General features: G+C 50.5%; 1 protein-coding gene across 1 annotated transcript in view; it reads left to right on the top strand.

Moving 5' to 3' along the window:
- Positions 1-23,871, top strand: part of RNF212 (ring finger protein 212) — a 144,661-nt gene that overhangs the window by 94,872 nt on the left and 25,918 nt on the right. Inside the window, exons 4-8 of the mRNA XM_050790744.1 lie at positions 8,735-8,809; positions 13,413-13,469; positions 18,587-18,645; positions 22,891-22,943; positions 23,043-23,091. Of these exons, the coding sequence (XP_050646701.1) occupies positions 8,735-8,809; positions 13,413-13,469; positions 18,587-18,645; positions 22,891-22,943; positions 23,043-23,091 (293 nt within the window). The remainder of the gene's footprint in view (positions 1-8,734; positions 8,810-13,412; positions 13,470-18,586; positions 18,646-22,890; positions 22,944-23,042; positions 23,092-23,871) is intronic.

The following is a 23,871-nucleotide window of genomic DNA, read 5'->3' on the forward strand; positions in this document are numbered from 1 at the left end:
GTGTGCATTTGCACGTGGGTGCATCCGTGCATGAGCACTTCCGTGAAATCAATTTCACAAAGCAGTTCTTACCCTCGCTTAGTGCAGTACCCTCTGATTGTTTCTATTCTCATGTGTTTTGTCTTTAAAACAAAACATGTTATGAGTAAACTTCCCCAGACCTGATTGTGACAGACACCACCGTGTAAAAGTGACCCTCTGACGCTGTGTTCCTTGACCTGGATTATTCTGCTTCGCAGTGTGTGTCACCACCTGAGATATCTTTATATATTGATTTGTTTGTCATTAAAATGCTCCGTTACGACTGAACACACAAAATAGGGCACCACCGTATTGGTTGGGTGGTGGATGGCCACGGAGCAGGGCAGACTGAAGGATGTGCCTGGGGATGTGGTGGGTGGCCAGGCCACCGGGAAGGGAGACTCCGGTGAGCCCAGAGCAGAGCAGAGGCTGTGCTCCGTCCGCATCTGCCTCCTTGAGGAGGGAGAGTGTAAGCTAGACTGCCGGTTTTTACACACACATGGAAAGGAGTGGCTATAGTAAGGAGATGAAGGATGAGGATGCCCCACAGTCATGGACACGCCAGTTGCTTTTAAACTCCAAGTAGTAAGAAATAAGTCTCGAGGGTGAAGGCCTTGAAAGTTGAGGCAGCACTTCTGCCTCACTTCACTTGATGGGAACCCCAGCAGGCAGAAGCAGGGCTTGGAGACAGCAGACAAGAGAGCTCCCCCAGAAGGCAGAGCTGCAGTCCAGCCCAGGCTTTCCCTGGGGAAGCAGCCCCCAGCACCCATCCTCAAATACCTCATGCCATGCACCTGTGTTCTTCCTTCTCCCTTGGTGCAGTGGGGAGTGTTTCTTAGTTTTCCTGCCCCGTGCCCCCATTAGACGTCAGGTCACAGCAAGGATGCAGACACGTTCATTGTCTTTCTAGCTCGTAGACTGCAGGCGAAATCGGGACCCAGTTGCCCCAGCATCTGAGCTGGGCAGTGACAGTGGTGTTGGGGGTGCTCCACTCTGGGGGAGTGACTTTCTGTGTAGGGGAGGAGTGACCTGGATACCAGTGACCAGATGGCAGACCGGGCCAGGCTGGGCAGTCATCCCCACACTTGCTCCCTCTGTTCCTGGGCACCTGGCTGTACTCATTCTCCCCGTCTACCTTCCCATGCTGAAATGCAAGCAGGAGCAATGAAGGCCACTTCCAGGCCTGACCCATAAAAACAGCCTCCTGGACAGCCCTCTGCCGCCCTTCCCTCACCGTAGAAGCTCAGGAGAACAGAGCAGAGCTGCTGGGGGCAGGGTGACCTGGGCCCAGGGCCTGTGTGGAAGGCCACCCACTGAGCCTGGTCTTGAACTATTGTGTGGGCAAGAAACAAGGGTCCCCACAATAAGCCATTGAGATTTGGGGGTTGTCTGATACACCAGTTGGCCTACATTCATCTTCGCATGTCCACATATATTTTGGAGGCAACTCGGCAATTTCCACACACATAGAATCCTGTTGGGATTTTTATTGTGCACTTACTGTTCTTTAGGGAGGCTTTGTGCATCAGTGTTAGTATTTTTCTTAGGTATTTAATGATTTGGACTGCTACTATTACAGTTTTAAAAAAATTACCTCTTAAGTGCTTATTGCTAGTATATAAAAATGCAGTTGATTTTCTTAACTTTCACTAGTAACCTTGCAGAATTTACTTGATAACTCTGTTGGTTTATGTGTAGATTCTGCTAGAACATTTACATATGCAAACATGTTATCTTTGAATAAGGACTGCTTTAGATTTCTCTTTGTAATCCTTATGTGCTTCCTTACGTGCTTCCTTTTTTTTTTTTTTTTTTTTTTTACGGCATTGGCTGGGACCTCCAGTACAGTGCTGAGTAGAAGTAGTGGCATTAGCTGACGCCCTTGTCCTTTTCCTGATTTCAAGGTCAAACTTTCAGTATTTCATCAAGTATCATATGTGCATCAGGTTTTTGCTAAGGTGTTTTTTTAATCATCATGAATGGTATTGAATTTTGTTAATTTTTCTATAGTTATTGACCATAACTATTAGCTTATTCTATAGCTGTCGAGATTATCATTTAATTATTCTCTTTTATTTTGTTAATGTGGTGAGTTGCATTTATTTTTCGAATTTGAAACCCACATTAGATTCTAGGAACAAATTCAACTTTGTAGTGATGTAAGATAGCTTGTATCTGTAAGTAAATTCAGTTTGCTACTATTTTGTATGGGGTTGTTTGCACCAGTGTTCATATGAGAGCTGGACCTGTAAATTTTTTTTCTTGTAATGCCCCTTCACATTTTGGTAAATCAGGTCTATTCTAGTTTCATAAAACAAGTTGTAAATTATTTTTATTTTTCTCCTTTCTGGAAAGTTTTTTTGTAAGATTGGGGTTATTTCTTTAAATGTTTGGTAGAATTCAGGAGTGACACTATTTAGGCCCAGTAAGTTTTTTGTGCAAAGATTTTAAACTAGGGATTTAATATCTTTATTAGACATGGAACTATTTAAAGTTCCTGATTCTCCCTGAGTCAGTTTAAGTAAATTGTATTTTTCTAGGAATTAGTGCATTTCGTCGGAATTTTCAGATTTCTTGTCATCAGTGTGCTTGTAATCCACTCATATTTTTCATGTCTGTAAGTTCCATAATGATGCCCCTTGTTTAATAGTGGGTATTATGAATTCTCTTTTCTCTTGACCAGTTGTGCCAAATGTTAGTGATTTTTATTAGTACTGTGGACTCTTGAACAACACAGGTTTGAATTGTGTGTGTCCATGTATACATAGATATTTTTCCAGTCAGATGCAGATCAAAAATACAGTATTCATGGGATACAAAACCTGCTCAGATGGAAGGCTGACCTTTCCTGTACGCAAGTTCTACAAGGCCAACTGTGCTATGCTTGGATTTTGGCACACATGGGGTCCTGGAACCAGTTGCCCCTCATATACTGAAGGACGACTGTATTTTCAAAAACTAATTTTTAGCTCTTTTGATTGTGTCCATTTTATATTTTTTTCCTATTTTGTTAATTATCTTTATCGTTTCCTTTTTGTCTGGATTTAATTTGTTCTTTAAGGTGGGTGCTTAGGATTAATTTTCAACCTTTCCTCTATAATATTTACACGATAGGGTCATAACTTTCCCTCTGTGTTCACTTTTGCCTGCAGTATACATATTTGATTATATTACATTTTTATCTTTGAATTTTGAGATTTCTACTCAGTTTCTCCTGTGACCCATGTGTTACCTAGAAGTATATTCATTTTTAAATATTTGCAAGTTTTTAGTTACAATTTCTATGAACTTTTATTGAAGTATAACACAGAGCCAAGTACATACATTATGAGTGTATACCTCAGTAAATTTTTCACAATCAGAATGTAACCAACATTTAGGCCAAGGAAAGTAGTTTACCTGCTGCTGCAAGCTTTCTTAGGTGTATGTACAGATATTTTTGCACAGAGAAGGAAGAGCCCTTCACAAGGTGAAAGATAATGGGGCCACATGAGTATTTTTGTTTCCCCACGGTAGGAGCTGGAGGAGGGATGACACTCAGTAGAGTTTTCTCAGGTGAAAGGAGCAATAGATGATGATGTAGCAGATGATGTCACAAGTGGTGTGGAATTTTATTAATTTTTCTCTAACTATTGACCATAACTATTTCATTAGTTTTTTTCTTCCATAGTAGGATTTATTCGTTCCGGAGAATTGGTCGGAACTGGAGATACAGGTGGCAGAGTCATAATACTTCAACAGGAGCAGCTGAACAAAATCTCATCTTAAGCAGAAGGGAATACCATGTTTACAGGACCTTTCAGAACCATGAGCCAGAGTTTGACCACTTGAAAATTTCAGAAAGAGAAGAAAAGTTCCACAAAACTAGGTGGTTACCCGAGAAAAATTCTGCTCAGTATTGTCTACCAATAATAAAACAATACAATTATGGAAAATCAGTGAAAGGGACGAAAGACCAGAAGGATATAACTTGAAGAGGAAGATGGAGTGTGTAGAGATGCCACCTGGCTACTGCACTGTGAGTGCCAGTCTTTTGCTCCACAAAGAGCATCTGCCAACGCTCATACTTGTCACATCAACTCAATTCCTGTTAATAGTGATTTTGAAACATATTTATCTGCAGGTGATTTGCAGATTAAAATCAGGTCTTTGGCCGGGCACGGTGGCTCATGCCTGTAATCCCCTGCACTTTGGGAGGCCGAGGCGGGTGGATCACGAGGTCAGGAGATCGAGACCATCCTGGCTAACACAGTGAAACCCCGTCTTTACTAAAAAATACAAAAACTTAGCCGGGCATGATGGCGGGCACCTGTAGACCCAGCTATTCGGGAGGCTGAGGCAGGAGAATGGCGTGAACCTGAGAGGCATAGCTTGCAGTGGGCTGAGATCGTGCCACTGCACTCCAGCCTGGGTGACAGAGTGAGACTCCGTCTCAAAAAAAAAAAAAAAAAAAAAAAATCAAGTCTTTGGCATCTGGAAATTATAGACGGGAGTTTTAATGTTGTAGATATCAAGCCTGACAATATGGAAGAGCTAACAGGTGATTTCAGCTGCAGAATTCCATCTGAACAGCTGTAACACATCTGTATCTAGCAGCAGTAAAGGAACTATTTGCTCATGTGACGTGAGAGTGTCTGCCCTCTGTGATAGGCATTCTACGCTGAAGAACCTGATGATTCCAGCAACGGGTCATTTTTGTCTGAAATCATCTCCTTTATTTCTGATGTAAAATTCAGCCAGAGTGGTCAAATATGATGATAGAGACCATTTGTTCATCAAAAGTTAGAACTTCAATATGGAAAACATGGCCAGGCACAGTGGCTCACACCTGTAATTCCAGCACTTTGGGAAGCCGAGGCGGGCAGATCACCTGAGGTCAGGAGTTTGAGACCAGCCTGGCTAACATGGAGAAACCCCATCTCTACTGAAAATAACAAAAATTAGCCGGGCTCAGTAGCACACGCCTGTAATCCCAGCTACTTGGGAGCCTGAGGCTGGAGAATCACTTGAACCTGGGGAGTGGAGGTTGTGGTGAGCCGAGACTGCGCCCCTGCACTCCAGCCTGGGCCACAGGGTGAGACTCCATCTCAAAAAAAAAAAAAAAAAAAAAAAATTATGGAAAATACCTGTGGAAATGTAACAGGTGCACGAGTAGCTCGGAAGTAAACTGTGCACTGTGTGAAAAGGACCATGTGTCTGACGAATTCCATGTTGTTGGAATGGATCTGACAGTGTTGTGACTGGGTCTTACAGTAATTTCAGAATGTTTGACAGGAACACAAAACAAGACCTAACCCTAGAAGTATCATGGGAAAGCAGTAAGCCTGGTACAATTCTGAAGCCATGCAAAGTCCGTGCAGGCAGCAAGCAAAAGAAGATGAAATCAGTGTTGACCGCCGAGACTCCAGCAAGGAAATCTTGTGTGAGCCTGGCACCCCAAGGAGAGTATCGTGCTGCAGCCAGTACAATCTGTGTGTGTTTCAAGACGGTAAAATTAGGGCTGGCATTCCTAGCCAGAGAACCCCCTTCCTGCCTAGTTGCAGTGGCTGAATCAGCCTTCGTGATGATAAGAGCACTCTTTTGCAGTGCCCGTTTCCTGTGTCTGACAGCGAGTCACCAACAGCACGCCTCTACGGCTGCGTGAGGAGAGCTCCGTGGATCGCGCACGGTGGTGCCCCCGTGTCCGCTTGTGCCTTCGGGCCTCGTGGACTCAATTGCTCTGCACTGGCATTGGTTTCCTCCAGTCCTTACGCCCTCTGCTGTGGTAGTGTCAGACGAAGCAAAGGCCTTCAGTCACGCTGTGAGATTTAACTGTGTATCCTCATTCCTGTACCATTGTGGAGCACACACCCACCTTTTAAAAATTAAATACAAAAAGAAAACATTAGTTTATGATTTTCCTAGGGATTGTGCGAACAATCTTGGCTTTTAAAAGTCTAACGTAAATTTAATTTTCCTGATGATGCAAGGGCCTCAGCTCTCACCCAATCCCCCTTCTCCTGGCCTTCCTGCACCGCTCCTCCAGCCACACTGGCTCTCACTGCACGAGGCCCCACCATACAGTGCAGCCATGGACAGCTAATACTCATTTAGATTTTCCCCCATTTCCCCCTCTTCCCTGTTCCTCTCTGCCTCCCAAATCTCTGTGCTTCTATCAGGAATTATTTTTCCTACCTACAGGGAATTCCTTTATTATTTTAGTACTGGGCTGTTAGTGACAAATTTTCAGTTTCTGTTTTTAAAAAATACCTCTTTTTCTTGAAGTACATTTTCACAGACTTCAGAATTCTTTGTTGAAAATGAATGCACCTTAGCACTTTGAAAATTCCAGCCCTGGCTTATCGCCGGCTCTCTGCGACATGGGTGCCGGGGTGGAGGAATGGCTGCCTGTGTTCTGCTCAGGCCTCACTGAGGTCTGTGCATCTGTGCTGTGATGCCATTTGTTAGTTTTGTAGACTTCTTGGCTGTTCTGTCTCTAAGCTCATCTTCTAGACATTCTGGAGCGTCTGTCATGTGTAGAATGACTCAGTCCCCCTTACCCAGAAGGCCATAGAGCCAGATCGATCTGTGACAGCTTCTTCAGTTGCTCCCATTTCTGGTCCATGGAGCTCTTGGTCTTGTCTTTGAGTCATCTGTGTATTTATAATATACCTTAGATAATAGTGACAGTCCCTGCTCCCTGTGCACTGACATGGGCCATGCTCCGCTGGGAGCTACTTGCCATGGCCAGGCCTGAGGGGGTGCTGTTTCTGCCTCTCTTTTATACATGGGGAGACCAAGGCACAGAGGAATTAGGTGAAGAAGCAGGGTTGCAGGTCAAGGGTGTGCAGAGCTGGATTTAGGCCAGACTCTGAGCTCCTGACCCCTGTCCCATTGGACACACTGCTTGTGCCTTTGCCGTTTGGTATGTATGGGAGGGTGTTACACAGGAGCTTCTACCCCATCCGAGCCAGAGCCAGGTCTCCCCTCTGCTGGGTTTGAGTCCCCGCGTTACAGAGGAGCTCACCTCCAGGATGCTCTGCTTGGCCTCTGCCTCTAGGGACCTGGGAGTGGATTCTGGAGTGGGTTCCAGGGCCTCTTCATCTGCACCTGCCCCGGGTATTGGAGCTGGTGCCTTAATCCTGATCTAAGCCAGTCTACACTGTCTTCTAGAATTCTTCAGTCTGATTGATTCAAGGTATCATTTCCTGTTTTCCACCACAAATAGAGTATTTTTTCCTAAATTTTACTGTCATTTCAGTGGGATTTGGGGAGCCAGTGGTAGGTAGGTTGATGGGCTCAGATGACCGTCTTGACCTTCTACACGCTCACCGTCCTGAACCACAGAATGGTAGGAGGCACAAGGTTCTTCCTACATCTTGTCATTCTGGTGTTTGCCCCTTTCTTTGTTTTTGGTTTTGGATTTTGGTGTTTGAGGGGTTTGTTTGTTTGTTTGTTTTGAGATGGAGTCTCACTCTGTCGCCCAGGTTGGAGCACGATGGCATGATTTTGGCTTATTGCAACTTCCGCCTCCCGGGTTCAAGCGATTCTTCTGCCTCAGCCTCCCAAGTAGCTGGGATTACAGTCACCTGCCATCACGCCCAGATAACTTTTGTATTTTTGATAGAGATGGGGTTTCACCATGTTGGCCAGGCTGGTCTTGAACTCCTGACCTCAAATGATCCGCCCACCTTAGTCTCCCAAAGTACTGGGATTACAAGCAGGAGCCCCTTTTCTTTGAACTGCTCAGGCGATTCTGGTTCACGGCAGCTCCATGCCTAGCACAGCTGTCACCTGGTGTTTTGTGCTAGCGTGGTCCTTGGTGGGGAAAGTGAGGGAAGGCCAGGGGTGTGGGGAGGCGAGGCAGGGCACCCTGGAGGCACTTGAGAAGGAAGTTGGCAGCGTCTGCATGAGGGCTTGTAACCAGACGCTGTTTTTTTTTTTTTTTTTTTGAAGCAGAGTCTCAGTCTGTTGCCCAGGCTGGAGTACAGTGGTGCGATCTCGGCTCACTGTAACCTCCACCTTCCCGGGATTACACCATTCTCGTGCCTCAGCCTCCCGAGTAGCTGGGACTACAAGCTCCTGCCACCACACCCGGCTACTTTTTTGTATTTTTAGTAGTGACGGGGTTTCACCGTGTTAGCCAGGATGGTCTCGATCTCCTGACCTCGTGATCCGCCTGCCTCGGCCTCCCGAAATGCTGAGATTACAAACGTGAGCCACCACACCCGGCCTACCAGATGCTGTTTCTTAAACCTGCATCCTTTCTTAAGGTCCTTACACTTGCTTTTTAAATAACTCGACATGTACTTGTGACTACACAGTGGTGACTTAATGCTTGTCAGCTTATTTCATCCTTCTGATTTTAGTATGTCTCCACTGTGCAGGAGGCTGGGCTGGAGGCCTTCATTCATGGCGACCTTCTGCCCTCACTAAGACCCTTTTGAGGAGGGAGCGTATCTTTGCCGTAGCCCAGAGGGGCTCAGCGCCTACCAGGCTCTGCCTCCCAGCCCTCACCACTGCCCGGCACCGCCCTCAGAAGGAAGCGGCCAGGACGAGGGACTGTCCTGCTGATTGAAGCTATGCCTGGCAGGGCCCCTGAGAGGCCATTCACAATGTACTGGCCATTTGAGTCATCTACAGCTAATTCTAGGTCTTGAAATACAGTTTTTAACTGGTGGCCAGAAGCATTTATTAGACGCAATAAATGTAGAGTTGTTTCTTTCTCTTTCAGACTGACGCAGATATCCAGGCATTCTTCATGAGCATAGGCAGTCTGTGTAAGAAGTACTCCAGGGAAACCTCCCAGGTGAGCCGTGGGGGGTGCGCTTGGTTCCATGATGAGCAGGTGCACTATCCCGAGACTGTGGAGCTGTCGGGGGTGCGCTTGGTTCTGTGATGAGCAGGTGCACTATCCCGAGACTGTGGAGCTGTGGGGGGTGCGCTTGGTTCCGTGATGAGCCAAGTGCACTATCCTGAGATCATGTGTTTTCTGTGTTCTGGAGGCAAGTTCCTTTGAAGATATTTGATCAGCAAATATTTTCTGCCAGAATATTTCTGTGGGTTGAATTTTTACTTTCTTAATGGTGAAACATTTACATACAAAAGGTTCTGATTTTGACAACGTTCATTTGGTCTGTTTTATTGTTGTTTTTGCTTTTGGTGTCACATTGAGGCAAAGTGGTCTCAGTCAGCTCTGGGGTCCTTTTGGGTAAGATGCCCCCTCCCCATATTCACACCTTAGAATCTCAGGTTTGGGAACCCTCCCCACCAGGTCAGGGCTCTCTGGGTTCAGGGCAGCAGGTTTCTTCTTGACACTGTCCTTCTCTGACAGTCGCCTGGGGCCTTCTGCCAGGCTTCCGATCCTGCTGATCCCTGCATGGCAATGTTGGCTGCATGGGCCCCCCTCCTGGTAGCTGAGCCCCTGTCATGGCAATGTTGGCTCCATGGGCCCCCCTCCTGGTAGCTGAGCCCCTGTCATGGCAGTGTTGGCCCGTGATGCCCCCTCCTGAAAGCTGAGCCCCTGCCATGGTAATGTTGGCCTGTGATCCCCCCTCCTAAAAGCTGAGCCCCTGCCATGGTAATGTTGGCTCCATGGTCCCCCCTCCTGGCAGCTGAGCCCCTGCTGTGGAAGTGTTGGCTCCGTGGTCCCCTCCCCTGGCAGCTTTTGCCAGCTGCTGTGCCAGTCCTCTCAGTTGCAGCTTGTCCATTCTCTACCTGTTTCTTCCTGACCCTCCTCCCAGTTAGCACGCGCCTCCATGCCAAGCCTCCCCCACCCCCGGCTTCTGACACAGGTCATTGTCCTCTGTGCCCACCTCCGCATGCTGAGTGGCACTTCTGGCCTCCTTGGATGTCACTGGACAGCTGCAGTCCACCAGTCTGGGGGACAGCTGCCAGGAGAAGAAGGGGTCCTTCCCCTGGCCCCCATCCCGCACTTCCTTTCCCTCTTCTGTGAAGAGTGCAGCTCCCACCGTTGGCCACCCCACCTGCCTTGCGGGGAAAGAGGCCTAGTAGGGGCAGCCAGGATCTGAGGCGAGACACTGAGGATGGACCCCCGCATGTCACTCTCCTTGGTGGGCTTGTGCCTTCAGGCCGTGGTCAGCCAGGTCACCAAGACTGTCCTCTCTCTGGGAGGTTGTCCCACTGCAGCAGCTTCCTTGGTTCTGAAACAGCCTGAATCAGCCACAGTGTCTCGGGCTGTCCTGAGGCTGTTCCCATCTCAAGTTATGCTCAGTCACATCCTCCAGGGAGGTGCCCAGAGGCTCAACCCGTGGAAGCCAAGCAGCACCCGGAGATCCCCAAGAGTGCTGGCTCAGCACCACACGGGCACCCAGACCAGGATGCCGGCGCTCCCAGAGCCAGCCAGAGTCCCATGGAAACACCATCCAGGACGCACCTCACCCCCCACCCACCCTGCTCCACCCAGCAGGACCCTCATTCAAGCCAAGTCCCCTTGGGGCCAGAAGTCGCTGGAGTTCATAAAACACGTATGTTATCACAGACCTCGGAGCCACAGGCTGCACGCTGCAGGGTAGTTTTGCCAAGTGCCGCAGAGGCCAGGTGCTGTCTCAGGAGAGAAGACCCAGCAGACCCGACCAGCCCCTCCAGCCACCTGTCTGCTCTGCCTGTCAGGCCTCTCAGGCTTTAGGCATGGACCGTGGAGACGGCTGGCTCCAGCCTGGGCAGCACAGGCTCTGCCCAATGACCTCACAGCCCCACTGTCTGTCAGTTACACTATGGAGGTGAACGCCACAAGCACAGGGTGGAATTTTCCCGCAGCTACGTGATGTGGTATTGTAATATTTACACTCTAATATCAACGTAACATAAATATTGGAATATTTGTTACATATATTAACACATAATGTATTTATTGTTATTTTTAAATGAATTAATAAATAGTTTTAAATTTGTCTCAGTCTTAATTTCTAATAGGGTAAATATCGACAGATAAAACCCACATAAGCAAAGCTCTTTGGGGCCTTCAGTAACTTTTAAGAGTACAAAACCGGCCCAAGACCAAAACTGTGAGCACCACGGCTCAGGCTTTGGGACCTGCCCTGGGACAGCGTCAACAAACCACCTCAGCCTCTGCCTGCCCCAGTCCCCCTTCCTAGTCTAATTGGTAACAAACATCTTCCTCTTCCCAGTAACCCTCTAAGATCCGTTCCATCCACCCAGCCTCTGCCCTACCTCAGGCTTCGTCAGCACTGAGCATGCAGACACTGGTCCTGGTGTGGTCAGGAGCTCATGTTGACGAATGCAGGCACAGTCCACTCTGTGGAGGGGAACTGGTAGTGAACTGAAGAGTCAGAAGTGTGCTTCAGACCAGGCAGCCGCCTCTCCTGGCCTCTTGGCGAGAGTCTGCATGAGTGACCTGCACTGTCTCCCAACTACCTTCACTCTCAGGCCTTCACAGCCTCCTGGTTCGCAGGATGTGGGCAAAGCACGCATGAGCACCGGGCAGCTCCTCCTTGGGGCCCTGGGCTGACCTGGCCCAGCACAGCCTCTGTGACCATCGCAGCCCTGGAGTTTTGCAGTGATTTCATTGACCTGTTTCTCTGGCTCAGTTCAAGAGGCATATTCTCTGCAGGATAAACACTCACCATCGCTTTTAAACTTTGTTTTAGTATTAAAATCTACCCTCTTCTGAGGCCACACCCAGTGTCTCAAGTCTCTGGGCCCCAACATTGGTCAGAGTCCAGGCCAGATAAACCGCGGAGGCGGCATGATGCTGCAGGCCCGTGTGGCTCCCCCTAGTGGAGCCCTGGAGGCTGCTGTAGACCCCTCAACACCCGGACAAGTGGGTCTTGGCTGCCCCCCAAGCTCATGTGAGGCTCCCCAGCTCTGTGCTCAGTTGAACTCACCCCATCTGCTGCTGCAAGTCCCCTTGGAGACTTGCCCTGCAGCCCAGTCCTTGCTGCAGCCACACCTGCCCTGCCAAATCAGAGCCAGCCACAGACCTCATCTCACCAAGGCCTTTCTCTGAGAACAGCGAGACCGGTACCCCCACAGTCGGGATCAGGCACATCTGCTGGTAGGTTCCTCCGCAAGCATGTGAAGCTGAGGAGCAGAGGCCCTTGCCTGCAGGGTGGAATGTTCCTGCTGAGGGTGCTTTGGAGAAGCTTCCCACACAGGCACAATTGAGCGGGGCTTGGGCGCTTGCAGGTGTCCCCAACAGGCAGCAGGACTTGAGAAGTCTCAGCAAAGGTTGGAAAGGTGCCCTGGCCGTGGCCTGCGATGTGCCCGAGAACTGGAGTCAGGGCAGCCTGCGGAGTCCTTCTGTCCACTCCTCTTCATAGCCCATGGCGTAGTACCCAAGACTGTCTTCCCTCCTTGGTGGAGACGCGGTCCCCTTGTCGAGTAGGGGAGAACCCTAGAGCTCCGAGTCACTCCAAGAACGCAGCAGCCCGGAGACCACGAGGCTGTCATCCCTGCTGTCCTGTAGGAGGGCCCCTGTGCAGCCCCGTCCTCTGGAGATGGCCTGTCATGGAGGAGGTTGGGAACAAAGGCCTGGTGTGTGCTGGGCCTGCCTTTCCACAGAAGGGAAGACGCCTGCCCTGTGTTTGCACTGGGCCAGTGAGCCATGGGCAGACGCAAGCCGCTCCCTTGTGCTTGTGTTATCACCGCAGATGGCGGGGTGGAATGAAGTGGGGGATGGAGCTAGAGGACGCTGACTTTCAGTAGCAATGGAGCCACAGTTAGCCCTGTTGTTTGTCAGCCTTTCCAGCCTGGTCTTTCCAGAGGGTAGGCACCACTGTCTGAACACTTGACTCATACGAAATAGCTCTCTCTTCCTCTGAGGAAATCACAGGCCTGTCTTTCCTGCTTCTGGTGGTTCTCTCAGAAACCCAGTTCAAGCTGTCTAGACAGCATACATGAATCTGGGGCTCCTGTAAATGGGAGGGTGCTGGTGTCAGGCATGGCTGGCTCTGGGAGTGCAGACAGGCCCACTAGGCGTCTGCCAGCTCTGTGGGTCTCAGCTTCATTCTGTGTGCCAGCTCTCTTTCCATCTGCCCCTGCCATTGGTCCAGCCCTGTTTGGTCAGGAGGCCCTTCCTCAAACCAGTGGCCATTATCAGAGGGACAGCACCCTGTGGTTGGCCCAGAGGGAGCACCACTCACAACCTGAATGGAGCAGGTTGCTGGGGAGACTTTCCTGTCGTGCCTGTTAAGCCTCCCCTGTGTTTGCCTTTGGCCCTGCCTGCTGGCACTCACACCTTCTCTGCCCACCCGTGGGGGGTGTCTGCCCTGGCAAGCACTGGCCATGGGCATCTGTGGGGGCAGGACACACATAAGACAAGCACTGTGAGCTGTTCTGAGAGTCCCTCCAGCCTCCTCCTCCCCCAACAAAACTTCCAGCCACAGAGATCATGTACCCGTGTCAGCAGCTGAAACATATGATCTTTTCAGGTTTCAGAATTTCAAGAAAAACACAGGAAGAGATTGTTAGCCTTCTATAGAGAAAAGGTAAGTCGAATAGATTCATTGTCACTTGAATTATTTTGACCTTTAGATTTAAATGTCAGACTTGTTAACACCTTGTTCTCAAAGGGGACAGGCTGCTAGATGCAATATCTGTTTCTCTGCGTGTTTCCAGCTATGGGGACATTGTCACTGTCCCCTTCTGACCAGCCTATTGGCCCAACCCTTGTCTGTAGTTACCAAGTAGCCCACTGGGTGCAGCACCACATGGGCCTCCCTGCCCAGCCACGTTTATCCCCTCAGCCACTGGGGTCAACCACGGGGTCTTGGGAGCTTGGGAGGCAGCTTGAAGGCTTCTCTGCTCAACCATCCCATTTTAAAAAACAAGTCCTTTTTAAAAAACTTTGAAGGTTATGTAGTCGGTAAAGTCAGTAACCCAGCTTTAAAGACAAGGGACCCTGGGGCCATTCCCTGAGTACGGAAGCCAGTGTGTGACCCTGCTGCCTCCTGTCTGTGCATGAACATTTTATGTACACCCAGACCTGGAGCAGACAGATCACCCTTGGCCCTGCTTGCCAGCCGGTCACCCCCTTCTTACCCCTTCCATCCTGTTACCCCCACCCTGTCTTGTCACCTTGCCCTGTCCTGTCGCCCCCATCTCACCCCTCACCCCATCCTGTCACCTCATCCTGTTACCCCATCCCTGTCCTGTCACCTCTAATCCCATTCTGTCACCCTTATCCCATCCTGTCACCACTCACACCATGTTGCTACCCCCACCCTGTCCTGTCACCCCATCCCATCCTATCACCCCTCATCCCATCCTGTCACCCCTCACGCCCACCCTGTCCTGTCACCCCATATCAGTCTGTCTTCACACTGCTATAAAGAACTACCTGAGATTCAGTAATTTATAAAGGAAAGAGGTTGTATTGATTCATGTTCAACATGGCTGGGAAGGCCTCAGGAAACTTACAGTCATAGCGGAAGGCAAAGGAGAAGCAAGGCATGTCTTACATACCAGCAGGAGAGAGGGCAGGGGGAACTGCCAAACACTTTTAAACCATCAGATCTCATGAGAACTCACTATCACAAAAACAGCATGGGGGAAACTGCCCCCATGATCCAGTCACTTCCCACCAGGTCCCTCCCTTGACACATTGGGATTGCAATTCAAAATGAGATTTGGATGGGGACACAGAGCCAAACCACATCATTCCACCCCAGCCCCTCCTAAATCTCATATCCTTCTCACATTTCAAAACACAATCATACTTTCCCAGTAGTCCCCCAAAGTTTTAACCCATTCCAGCATAAACTCAGAAGTCCAAGCCGGAAGTCTTATCTGAGACAAGGCAAGTTCCTTTCACCTGTGAGCCTGTAGAATCAAAAACAAGTTAGTTACTTCCAAGATACTATGGGGGTACAGGCATTGGGTAAATGTTCCCATTCCAAGTGGGAGAGATTGACCAAAACAAAGGGGCTGCAGGCCCCATGCAAGTCCAAAACCCAGCAGGGCAGCCATTAAATCTTAAATTTCTCCTCTTATCCGATGTCTCACATCCAGGACATGGTGATGCAAGGGTCAGGGAGCTCCCAAGGCCTTGGGCAACTCCACCACTGTGGCTCTGCTGGGTACAGCCCCATTCTGGGCTGGGGTTGAGTGCCTGCAGCTTTTCTGGGTACACAGTGCAAGCTGTTAGTGGATCTACCATTCTGGGGTCTGGAGGACAGTGGCCCTCATGGCTTCACTAGGCAGCACCCCAGTTGGGACTCTGTGTGGGAGCAACCACCCCACATTTCCCTTTTGCACTGCCCTAGCAGAGGTTCTCCGTGAGGGCTCTGCCTCTGCAGCAGACTTCTGCCTGGACATCCAGACATTTCCATACATCTTCTGAAATCTAGGTGGAGGTTCCCAAACCTCAACTCTTGTCTTCTGCACACATGCAGGTCCAACACCATATGGAAACCGCCATTGCTTGGGGTTTGCACCGTCTGAAGCAGCAGCCCAAATTTTTCCTTGGACCCTTTTAGTCATGGCTGGAGCTAGAGCGGCTGGGATGCAGGGTGCCATGTCCTGAGGCTGCACAAGAGTTGGGCAGGGGACCTCGGCCTGGCCCATAAAACTACTTTTTTCTCTCTGGGCCTATGATGAGAGGGGCTGCTGTGAAGATCTCTCACATGCCCTGGAGACATGTTCTCCACCGTCTTGGCTCCTCGTTACTTACGCACATTTCTGCAGCCAGCTTGAATTTCTCCCCAGAAAATGAGTTTTTCTTTTCTACTGCATGGTCTGCAATTTTTTCAGACTTTTATGTTCTGCTTGCCTTTTAAACATAAGTTTCAATTTCATATCATCTCTTTGTGAACACTTACATGACTTTACTTTCAGAAGAAGCCAGGTCACATCTTGAACGCTTTACTGCTTAGAAATTTCTTTTTTTTTTTTTTTTTTTTTTTTTTTTGAGGCGGAGTCTCGCTCTGTTGCCCAGGCTGGAGTGCAGTGGTGCGATCTCGGCTCACTGCAAGCTCCGCCTCCCGGGTTCCCGCCATTCTCCTGCCTCAGCCTCCCGAGTAGCTGGGACTACAGGCGCCGCCACCACGCCCGGCTAATTTTTTTGTATTTTTAGTGGAGACGGGGTTTCATTGTGTTAGCCAGGATGGTCTCGATCTCCTGACCTCGTGATCCGTCCCTCTCGGCCTCCCAAAGTGCTGGGATTACAGGCTTGAGCCACCGCGCCCGGCCACTGCTTAGAAATTTCTTCTGCCAGATACCCTAAGTCATCTCTTTCAAGTTCAAAGTTCCACAGATCTCGAGGGCAGGAGCAAAATGCCTCCAGTCTCTTTGCTAAAGCATAGCAAGAGTGACTTTTGCTCCAGTTCCCAATAAATGCCTCATCTCCATCTGAGACCTCCTCAGCCGGAACTTCACTATCCATATCACTATCAGCATTTGGGTCAAAGCCATTCAACAAATCTCTAGGAAGTTCCAAACTTTCTCACACCTTTCTGTCTTTTTCTGAGCCCTCCAAATTGTTCCAACTTCTGTCCATTACCCAGTCCCAAAGTTGCTTCCACATTTTTAGATATATTTATAGCAGTGCCCCACTCTACCGGTACCAATTTTCTATATTAGTCCATTGTCACACCGCTATAAAGAACTACCTGAGACTGGTTGATTTATAAAGGAAGGGGGTGTAATTGACTCACAATTCTGCGTGGCTGGGAAGCCCTCAGGAAACTTAGAATCATGGCAGAAGGCAAAGGGGAAGCAAGGCACATCTTACTTAGCAGCAGGAGAGCGGGTGGAGGGGAACTGCCAAACACTTTTAAATCTTCAAATCTCGTGAGAACTCAGTGTCATGAGGACAGCATGGGGGAACCACCCCCATGATCCAATCACCTCCCCCAGATTCTTCCCTTGACACATGGGATTACAATTTGAGATGAGACTTGGGTGGGGACACAGCCAAACCATATCATACCCCCCCCACATTCCGTCACCTCTCAATCCCATTCTGTCACCCACTTACCGCATCCTATTACCCCTTCCCTGCTTCTGTCACACCCACCCTTACCCCATCCTATTACCCCTTCCCTGCTTCTGTCACACCCACCCTGTCAGCCTCTCCCCTGTCGTGTCACCCCCACCTCATCCTGTCACTCCCCACCTTGGTTCTGTCACCCTCACCCCATCCTGTCACCCCACCCTATCACCCTCACCCCATTCTGGCACCCCCACCTATCCTGTCACCCCCACCCCATCCTCTCACCCCCACTTCTCTCCTGCCACCCCCAATGCCATTGTCTCTCCCCCACCCTATCCTCTCTCCCCCACCCTATCCTCTCACCCCCACCCATCCTCTCACCCCCACCCCATTCTCTCTCCCTCACCCCATCCTCTCTCCCCTACCCCATCCTCTCACTCCACCCCATTCTCTCTTCCCCACCCCATCCACTCTCCCCAACTCCTGTCCTGCCACCCCCATGCCGTTGTCTCTCCCCGACCCTATCCTCTCTCCCCCACACCCATCCTCTCTCCCCCATCCCATCCTCTCTCCCCCCACGCCTTCTTCTCACCCCCACCCCATTCTCTATCTCCCACCCCATCCTCTCCTCTCTCCCCCATCCCATTCTCATCCCCACCCCATCCTCTTACCCCACCCCTATCCTTCCGCCCCTATGCCATCCTCTCACCCCATCCCATCCTTTCTCCCCCATCCCATCCTGTCACCCCACTCCATCCTCTCACCCCCACCCTGTCCTTCCACCCCCACCCCATCCTCTCTCATCCCACCCCATCCTCTCTCCCCCACCCCATTTCTTCATGCCCACCCCATCCTTTCACCCACACCCCATCATCTCACCCCATCCCTGTTCTTCCACCCCCACCCCATCCTCTCTCACCCCACCCCTTCCTGTCACCCCCACCCCATCCTCTCACCCCCACCCAATCCTCTCACCCCTACCCCATCCTTTCTCCTCCACCCCATCCTCTCACCCCCACCCCTGTCCTGCCACCCCTATGCCATCCTCTTTCCCCTCCCCCTCCCAGGCCCACCACAGCCCCGTGTTACTCGGCAACCACCCAAAACCCTGCCTGGAAGCTTCTTGCAGGAGCCAGCCTGGGCTTAGCTTTTGTTATATTTTGTGTCTGTTGTCTCCACATCCTCCCAGCAAACCTCGAGGATGGGCATGAGTCATAATTACAGACTGGACAGTGGGATCCTAGACTCTAGTCATTCCCTCAGGGTCTGGCAGCTCCCACACACAGGGCGGGGTTCCAGCCTGACAGCAGAGGCTGTGCTGTGAGATGACCTGGCAGTGACCGTGTGTGGAAAAGGTGCTTGTGTCTGACTTTGAGGCTGGGTGCTCCCCTGGAAGGGCTGACACTGAATTTGCATCATGTCAGCTTGTGGAGGGTGCAGCGCTGAAATTTGTCTCCTGGGGCTTCGGTTTGACTTAGCTGTGCATGGCCCCCCAAGGCCAATTTCCTAAGTATCTGATGGACCAGACTCCAGGCAGATTTACTCATGAGCAGCATGAGGGCAACTCCATGCAGAGTAACCCACATTCTGATTCATGGTTTAAGAAATGTAGAGGGTCACAGTGTCGCTCAGCATAGCCTGTCTAATAACAAGAGGTTGTGCAATTATCTTTAGATTTCTAGGTTGGAAGAATCCCTTAGGAAGTCGGTGCTGCAGATAGAACAGCTGCAAAGGTAAGCCCCCGCCCCGACCCGCCGTGAGTGCGCAGTGGGGGCAGCCACTGCCACGTGCATTGGTCTGACTCTCCAAGATGAAGAAAGAAAGACGACCTCAGATGCAGAGGGAAGAGCTCGTTCATTTACCTGAAACTTTTGTCAGAGCAAAAATGCTGTGGGAAAACCGAAGGGAAGAAGGGAGACAAAAAAGAAAAAGTGAAAAAGACATGAATGGTTCCCCTTGGGGCAGCTGCCCCAGTGATTCCTGAGGCAGTGGGAGGGGCCTGGGAGAATAGCAGGCACCCTCGGCCTCTCCAGAGTGACCCAGCACAGGCAGGGTGGCCCTGCGGCCAGGGACTGCGGGACTCTACCTGCAGCCTGGCGGCCTGCTTTCTGCCAGGAGTTGTAGCCGTTTGCGGAAGGTACATATATGTGGCAAGTTCTGTGTCTAAAGGCACTGCTGTGAATGCGTGATGCATCTTAGGGAGAAACGTCCAGAGTTGCTAGGATTAACCAAAATGGGGACTTAAAGCATTACATTTCAGTATCTGGAAAATCTAGCCATTTGATAGCCTCCTTTCTTGTACATTTTAGCTCACCTGTGCCTTTGCCATATTGCCTCTGCTCTGAATGCACTTTTACTGCAGTCAGTGTTTCTGGAATTTGGAATCAATAACAGCCAGAGTCCGTTACCACAGTGATACACAGATGCTGCGCATTTTACACTCGGTGATGCCTTAGATTTTATGAGATATGTTGAATAGTCACAAGTCCCTGTTTGGTGGCTGCACACTAACGTGAAGGTCGAGGAGTCAGGAGCCCTGTCTGCCTCCCATTGGCCGTGTGTGTAGGAGTGGGTGAGCCTCCAGCGTGTGTGTAGGTGCCCGCCTCCCTGCTGTGTCAGGCAGCTGAGCATGGCACGGCCTCACTGGGGCCGTGGGGCCAGAGGGAAGCTGGGGACGCCAGTCACACTGGCTGGTGGCCCTGCTCCTGACACGAGGTTCTGATGGTCTCTGGTGAAAAGGGCTTCTTTCCCTGTCATTATTTTGGGCTCTAGGAGTTACCACAGGCTTGTCTTGTGAAGGGTGTGTCCCAGGCGTCAGCAAGGAAACTCCAGGCCAAATCCAGCCTGCAGTGTATTCTCTCCTCCTTCCTTTCCTTGGCTTTTTTTTTTTTTTTTTTTTTTTTTTTTTGAGACAGGGTCTTCCTCTGTCACCCAGGCCGGAGTGCAGTGGTGTGATCTCAGCTCACGCCTCAACCTCCCAAGGCTCAGGTGATTCTGCTGCCTCTGCCTCCCAAGTAGCTGGGACCACAGGCATGCACCACCACACCCAGCTAATTTTTTTGTTTTTTGTGGAGATGGGGTCTCGCTGTGTTACCCAGGCTAGTCTTGGACTCCTGAGCTCAAGTGATCCTCCCACCTCAGCATCCCAAAGTGCTGCAATGGCCGACGTGAGCCACTGCACCCGGCCACAGCGTATTTTCATGTAGCCTCCAAACTGAGCATGGCTTTTACATTTTTAGAAGATTGTAAATGCATTGCAACAGAGACTTTATGTGGACAGCAAAGCCTCCTACGTTTACTAGGTAGCCCCATTTGCAAATTCCTCCTTTAAAGCATCACAAGAGGAAAGGCAGATACTTAAAATGCATCAAAGGGGCTGGGCGCAGTGGCTCACGCCTGTAATCCCAGCACTTTGGGAGGCCAAGGTGGGCGGATCATCTGAGGTTAGGAGTTCGAGACCAGCCTGACTAATATGGAGAAACCCCATCTCTACTAAAAAAATACACAATTAGTCAGGTGTGGTGGTGTATACCTGTAATCCCAGCTACTCAGGAGGCTGAGGCAGGAGAATCTCTTGAACTTGGGAGGCGGAGGTTGCAGTGAGCCAAGATCATGCCATTGCACTCCAGCCTGGGTAACAAGAGCAAAACTCTGTCTCTCAAAAAAAAAAAAAAAAAAAAATGCATCAAAGTGTGGAGTTACTTTCATTTTTTTCCTTCTTGGTGTATAATTTTCTTTCATTCTGTGGATTCGTGTTTTGCATCAATTCTGTAAAATTCCTGCCCATTATCTTTTCAAGTAGTACCTCTGCATCCCCGGCCACGGCCTGCAGCTCCCTGCCCTCCACATCAGCCTCCGCTGTGATCTCCATCGTCTTAGGCCACCTGGTCACATGCTGGTTGCTTCTTCCAGCTCCCGGATTTTCAAATTAAGCCAGTGAACCCCACTGAGAGTTTGTTTTTGAGACAGAGTCTCACTCTGTCACCCAGGCTGGAGTGCAGTGGCACAATCTCAACTCACTGCAAGCTCCGCCTCCCGGTCCAAGCAATTCTCCCGCCTCAGCCTCTGGAGTAGCTGGGACTACAGGTGCCCACCACCATGCCCGGCTAATTTTTGTATTTTTAGTAGAGACAGGGCTTCACCATGTTGACCAGGCTGGTCTTGAACTCCTGACCTCAGGTGATGCGCCCACCTGGGCCTCCCAAAGTGCTGAGATTATAGGAGTGAGCCACCGCCCCCGGCCCCCATTGAGTTTTTGTTCTGTCCATTACAGTTAACATTTCTAGAACATCCCTGCTCATTTCACCATTTGGAAAATAATCTTTGCTCATTGTTGCATCTTCGTCTTTTATGTAGTCATCTCACAGGCAGCTTTTTTATGTTCCTTACCTGATACCCTCAGGAATCCAAATCTGCCTTCTTTTCTTCCACTCTTGCTGGAGGAGGTGTGTTTCTGCTGATCTCTGGTGAGGTGGCACAGGTCAATCCCACTCCCTACATACCTAGTATCGCCTGCATTTTCCTCCAGAGAGGATTCCCGTGTGCTCTGCGAGCCCAGCTGACCCGCCCCAGACCACTGCCCCCGACCCCGTCTTGCCCAGCCTCACTGTGGTGGCGTTCATGCTACCCACTTTTGTTGTCATCGTTGTTTTTGTCATCGTCCTCTTGCTCCCACGAAACAAAGTGCATTTTAGAGTGGTTTGGAAGCAAGAGCAAGTGCCCTGCAGAGGAGCCAGGCCACAGCCCTGCCAGACGCAGAAGGTCAGGTACTTCCACCCACCACAGTCAGCCACACAACAGCCAGTGTTTACTGAGCACCAAGTGCATTCTCAGTGCTGTTCTGGGGTCTGGCAATTTGGAGTAAGCCAAGCGAGCCAAGTGCCCGTCCTCTGGGAGCTTCTGTGTCGGGGGAGTAGAGGCAGAAAGTGAACTTTTATGTCAGGCCGGGACACAGGCTGTCGGGATAAGTGACTCTGGGTGAGGAGGTTGAGGGGCAGTGCCAGGGTGGGCTCTAGCAGGTGACTGCACAGCGGAGGTCCGAGTGGTTGAGCTGTTGCACAACTGCCTATTCCTAGCTAGCTTGGCCCCAAACTGAAATTGCTGAGGGCAGACTGTTCGCATCTCAAAACCCGGCCAGCATAGACGGGCACTCGGTGCCAGGAGACAGCCCCACCCTCATCTGCAGTCATGCACCTCAGTGTGTCCACAGAAACAGTGTGTCTGCGGAAACAGACACGCTCCCCCAGTCTTACACGTGCATCTCAGCGTGTCCACCAGGCCCCGTGAGGCAGAGAGGACCCAGGTGCAGCAGCCTTCTGTGACCGGGAGTCACGGGACACAGCAGGCGGTCTCTGCTACTGGCCATCATGGAGATCAGTCCAGGGTTGCTAGACCAGAAAACGTGACCAAGTGACTTGTCCATATTTCTCTTGCTGGCCTGTTTTTCTTTCTTGTCTTTTTTCTTTCCCTTTCCTTTCCCCTTCCTTTTCCTTTTTTGAGATGAGTTCTTGCTCTCTCGCCCAAGCAGGAGTGCAGTAGTACAATCACAGCTCACTGCAGCCTCCAACTCCTGGGCTCAAGCAGTCCTCGCACCCCTGCCTCCCAGAGTGTAGGGATGACGGACAAGAGGCACCATGGCTGGCCTCTTGGTGGCCTTTCAAAGCTGGTGCATTAGTGGCTCCTGTTGTCAGGTCTTCATTTCACAGCTTTAACACCAGCGGTGGCCGTGTGCTGAGTGACAGTTGTAGTTGCAAGAGCCAGTGATGTAAATGGCAGTGAGTGTTGAGTTCACTCGGCTTCTGCGCTGGGGAGGAGCAGGGCCGTAGGACTCACAGGACACTTTGGGAACCGCTGAATTCCTGTGAAATGCCCTTTGCAAACCCAGTAAGAACATTTCACTGATTCACTTTCAGTTGGAATGACCTGGGGGGACATCAGTTTTTATGGTTTAATTCAATACCTTTTCTCCATCTATTTAGTATGAGATCATCACAACAAACAACTTTCAGCACAATAAAAAGTTCAGTTTCAAGTAAGTAAAATCATGCCAGAAAGAGAACAAAATAGAGATGCATGTTGCTGAATCACACTGTGTGCACTGACGTTGGCATTTTCGTCATCACTCTTCCAGCAAAGCCATACGGATGCCTGCTGCCACCTCACTCATCAACCCCCGACAGGTGCGTGGGTCGCTCGCAGAAATCACAGGACCCGCAGGTCTTTCCGCCTCTGCACCTCCCTTCCCATCCCAACCCCATCCCCCCTCCAAGCCCCCAGGTTTTGCTAGTCCAGACAATTGACTGGACATCAACTCATTTTGGTACTTATTTCATATCCCTGTGAGGCTCAGGTCCCAAACTAAGTGTGTGATCCAGGCTGGCCAATCAGAGCACTCCATCCCTGCAGCCACAGTGATTGGTCTGGGAATGATCATGTGACCCAGTGTTCTGCGTGCCCCCTCCCCCCCCAGCTAAACTGGGGATCCAGTGCCCCGCAGCTGACAGCCCTGCCCTAACAGGAAATTAAGGGGCTGACCTGGTGCCTTTCATGGAATCCTTTCACCTGGTGGATGGCCTGAACCCGTTACCCAACCCGTGGCTGGGGGTCCCTCACACAGGAAACGTTCGTACTGGCAGATGCCCTGTGACTTGTGTCTGCCCCGTCTCCAGGCTATGCCTGCCGGGCCATCACTCTGGCAAAGGGAGCCCACCCTCATATTCCCTCCAGTGTCCCAGAGAAAACCCGGCCTGGGGTAGCTCCTAGCTCTTCAGATGCAAGGCACAAATTCAGTCCACCCTGTGAAAGGAAACACACTCAGATTTATTACTCACAGGTCCTGGATGGGGAGGGTGCCATGCGTGGGGAGGACAGTGCTCTGTCCACAGGTAGCAAGAGGCCGGAAAGAAGGGTCAGGCAGAGAGGGGGACCCTGTGGGCCAGCACCTTTAATGAGGCTCAGGG

Source organism: Macaca thibetana, chromosome 5, assembly GCF_024542745.1.
Source record: "Macaca thibetana thibetana isolate TM-01 chromosome 5, ASM2454274v1, whole genome shotgun sequence".
NCBI lineage: Eukaryota > Metazoa > Chordata > Mammalia > Primates > Cercopithecidae > Macaca > Macaca thibetana.